This window comes from Camelina sativa, chromosome 10, assembly GCF_030686135.1.
Source record: "Camelina sativa cultivar CO46 ecotype springtype chromosome 10, ASM3068613v1".
NCBI classification, from domain to species: domain Eukaryota; kingdom Viridiplantae; phylum Streptophyta; class Magnoliopsida; order Brassicales; family Brassicaceae; genus Camelina; species Camelina sativa.
In genome coordinates this window covers 19,863,517-19,867,173 of record NC_141889.1, presented here as the reverse complement: position 1 = coordinate 19,867,173, position 3,657 = coordinate 19,863,517, and the positions used below count along the sequence as shown (strand labels likewise).

The following is a 3,657-nucleotide window of genomic DNA, read 5'->3' as shown; positions in this document are numbered from 1 at the left end:
TCATACAATCATCATCGCTGTCATGTTCCACTTCCACCTCTATATCAGACTCAACTTCTTCGACAACTTTTTTTTTCCTTTCCGTCTTCGTTTAGCTCGACCTTTACCTCCGGCAACAGACTCTGATACACATTTAGAAGGTCCACATCGAACTTTGTCTCTAACCTCAGACTCTGAGATGTTTTGCGGTGGAGCTCCATCTCCGACAACACTATTTGTTTCGATTCGCGGTGGAGCTGCATCTACATCGTTGCTGTCATACACAACTAGACTCTGTGATTCGTCTCGTGATGGAGCTTCGATTCCATCTCCGACAAACGAAATCACCCCCTTGTTTCTCACTTTTGGCATCGAATAATCAGGGTTTCAAAGATTAGGGATTTTGGGAAATTAGGGATTACAATGCGATTTGGTGATTTTTAGCCTTCTGAGTCGTAGATAAAACGACGTTGTTTTTATCTTTAACGGAATTGTTAACGACAGCGTAATAGAGGAGCTAACAGGGTTAATTGCTCTGTCATCCGAATTACAACCTGGGGTTTTTGGCCTGATCAATTATGTTTCATGTTTTAGAAAAGAGTCAACTGCAACTATATATTTTAAATGGCCGCAGACAAAATTGATAGTTTAAATGATGTTTTTGCGTAAGTTCGTGGTTAAAACGACATTTTTCCGTTAAAAAATATAGAAGAATGCTTTCTCACATTTCATTTCAATAAATAAATACGAAGACGCCTCAACCCAATTGCCCCCCCCCCCCCCCAGCCTTAATATATAGAGATTTAATGTTGTTGTTGTTGTTGTATTTGGTTTTAGTCCCCACCAACCCACTCGACGGAGTCTCCAACAACGCCTTCCTCCTTCTCCTCCTCCACTCTCACCAACTTCTGATTCAGATCTCCACCACGATGCAGAGCTCCGCCGTGTTTTCTCTTTCTCCGTCGCTCCCTCTCCTAAAACCACGGCGGCTCTCTCTTCGCCATCCCTTAACCGCCGCTTCTTCGAACCTCAACGATCTCAACGTTTCTCCAAATGTTGTCTCTATTCCTTCTTTATCTCGTCGGTCTTGGCGTCTCGCTTCGTCTGATTCGCCTCTCCGAGCTTGGTCCGGTGTCCCTTCTTCGATCTCTCGCTCCTTGGACACGAATCGTTTCAAAACCGCCGCTACTGCAGTTCCTGAAAGCGCTGACGATGGAGAGAAGAGTGGGAAATTGTCGAAGATACTAGAACTTGGCTTGTTGTTTGCTATGTGGTACCTTTTCAATATCTACTTCAACATCTACAATAAGCAGGTATTGTATCTGAACTCCAATGTTTCGCTTTTGATTTAGTCTCATGACTCTCACTGTTCTATCGGCTTTGAATCGGAACGGATATGTTGAGTATAGGATGCACAGAGGAACAGTTTATATATCTAATTGTAATCTATTGTCATATTGAACGGGAGAGAGGTTTGTGGATTATTGATTTCTGAGAGAACCAATTATAGTTTCTTGTTTCTTGTGATTCCTGCAGGTTTTGAAAGCTCTGCACGCTCCAATGACTGTCACTTTGGTTCAGTTTGCTGTCGGTAGTGTTCTCATTACGATCATGTGGGCTCTTAACCTGTACAAGAGACCCAAGATCACTGGTGCTCAGGTGTGTTTTATTTGCTTTTTTTATTGATACTGTTTATCACAAGCTTCTTGTTGTGGAGATATGTCACTCACTTTGATTTGTTAACCTTGATAGTTAGCGGCCATCTTGCCGCTTGCCGTTGTGCACACACTTGGTAATCTGTTTACGAACATGAGCCTTGGGAAAGTTTCTGTTTCCTTTACTCACACCATTAAAGCCATGGAGCCTTTCTTCTCTGTTTTGTTGTCTGCTATGTTTCTTGGGGAGGTGAGCTCTTTTCTGATTTGTGTTTTTCTTTCACATCTCGGAGTTGATTGATGCACTCATGTTTACTGTCTAGGTTCCTATCTGTTGTTGCGAACATCCACCCTATTTATGATATTCAATATTAGTCATTGCGTTTTTTTTTTATTTGTGTTAACTATGTGCAACGTCTTCACCAGTCTTGAAGTTTTAAAGCATAACTTATTTACCAACTTCTTCTTAGGCGCCTACTCCGTGGGTAATTGGTGCCATTATACCAATTGTTGGTGGAGTTGCACTTGCTTCAATTTCAGAGGTCTCATTTAACTGGTCAGTTTGTCGACGAGTATTGTGACATTTTTTTTTTATGTTGTGATTATCTCTATTCCTCTGACAACTTTCAGATATTTACTATGTTAACTTTTGTGGCAGGGCTGGATTTACGAGTGCAATGGCGTCAAACTTGACTAACCAATCCCGTAATGTGCTGAGTAAGAAAGTCATGGTTAAGAAAGATGTAAGTTTCCTGTGCATGGATCAAATTTTCATTGACGTGTTGTGGAATAAAATAGCTAAATTTGATGTTGCGTCTCGGCAGGATTCTCTGGACAACATCACGCTCTTCTCCATTATAACATTGATGTCTCTCGTTCTGATGGCTCCTGTGACCTTCTTCTCTGAAGGCATCAAGTTCACTCCTTCATACATTCAGTCAGTTGTGAGTATATTTTATATATTGCAAATTTTGTATTGTATCCTTGGCAAATAATTCCTGTTCCTAACAGCCCATCTCGGTTTTGCAGGGTGTGAATGTTCAACAAATATACACAAAGTCTCTTATTGCTGCACTCTGCTTCCACGCGTACCAGCAGGTGAGCTTTTTTTTTTTCCTAGAGATTATGTTGTTTCGCTTGAGCATATAAAGATTTTGAATTGTCTTTTGTGAAATATGCGGAAAATACAGGTTTCGTACATGATATTGGCGAGAGTATCACCTGTTACACATTCTGTTGGAAACTGCGTGAAACGTGTTGTGGTTATTGTGAGCTCTGTTATCTTCTTCAAGACACCTGTCTCGCCTGTTAATGCTTTTGGTAATATACAGTCTTATTCTTGGCTTCTGTGTATAATCTAAAGTTTTGGAGCTCATTTGTTGTTTATTTTGCTCTGCTGCAGGAACTGGAATCGCCCTTGCAGGTGTCTTCTTATACTCCAGAGTGAAGGGTATCAAGCCAAAGCCGAAGACTGCTTAAGAAAATATCTGCTAATGCCTAATCTCATATCACTCCGGCCCCTTTGGTTTTTTATACAATTTCTCGAGCTGAAGTTTTCAGATAGATGGTTTTATTCTTTCGCGGGTTGGTCACGATGTTTCATCATCCCTTTCTAAGTTTTTTCACTGCAGCCATCGCTTCTCTTAGAATTTCTTTTTAAGTTGTTTGTTCTCTTCTGTGTCTAGACAAATTTTAAACACTTAAAATGCTTTACAGTTTTCCAAGAATATCTTGTCAACACACTCATTGGCGCTTTTAGTTTACTCATAAAAGTTTATTGGAACTGATGAATCGGTCCTTCTAAGAGGATACTAGAATCGTTGGTTTCCTAAAGTTTGAAAACGCATGTATTACAGAACCTTTACGAACAGGATACCTTATTCTCTCTATCCGAGTAGAAGAGTTTTTTTTTTTGGCCCGAGATCTTTTCTTTTATTAATGCAAAATTGTTCTAATCTTTCCCCTTGGTGTTTTCTTTAGTAGAGCTAACGACACTTGGTTTGGAAAGGACTTCAGATGACAT

The 3,657-nt window shown here is 40.3% G+C and overlaps 1 protein-coding gene across 1 annotated transcript; it reads left to right on the top strand.

The window, feature by feature from the left end:
* Positions 1–624: 624 nt before the first annotated feature.
* Positions 625–3,358, top strand: LOC104719220 (phosphoenolpyruvate/phosphate translocator 1, chloroplastic). Its single transcript, XM_010437082.3, has 9 exons — positions 625–1,292; positions 1,516–1,638; positions 1,732–1,884; positions 2,105–2,190; positions 2,293–2,377; positions 2,459–2,578; positions 2,664–2,732; positions 2,825–2,954; positions 3,037–3,358. Exons 1-9 carry the CDS (start codon positions 786–788, stop codon positions 3,111–3,113), a joined length of 1,350 nt encoding a protein of 449 aa, XP_010435384.2. The 5' UTR covers positions 625–785; the 3' UTR covers positions 3,114–3,358.
* The last annotated feature ends 299 nt before the right edge of the window (positions 3,359–3,657 follow it).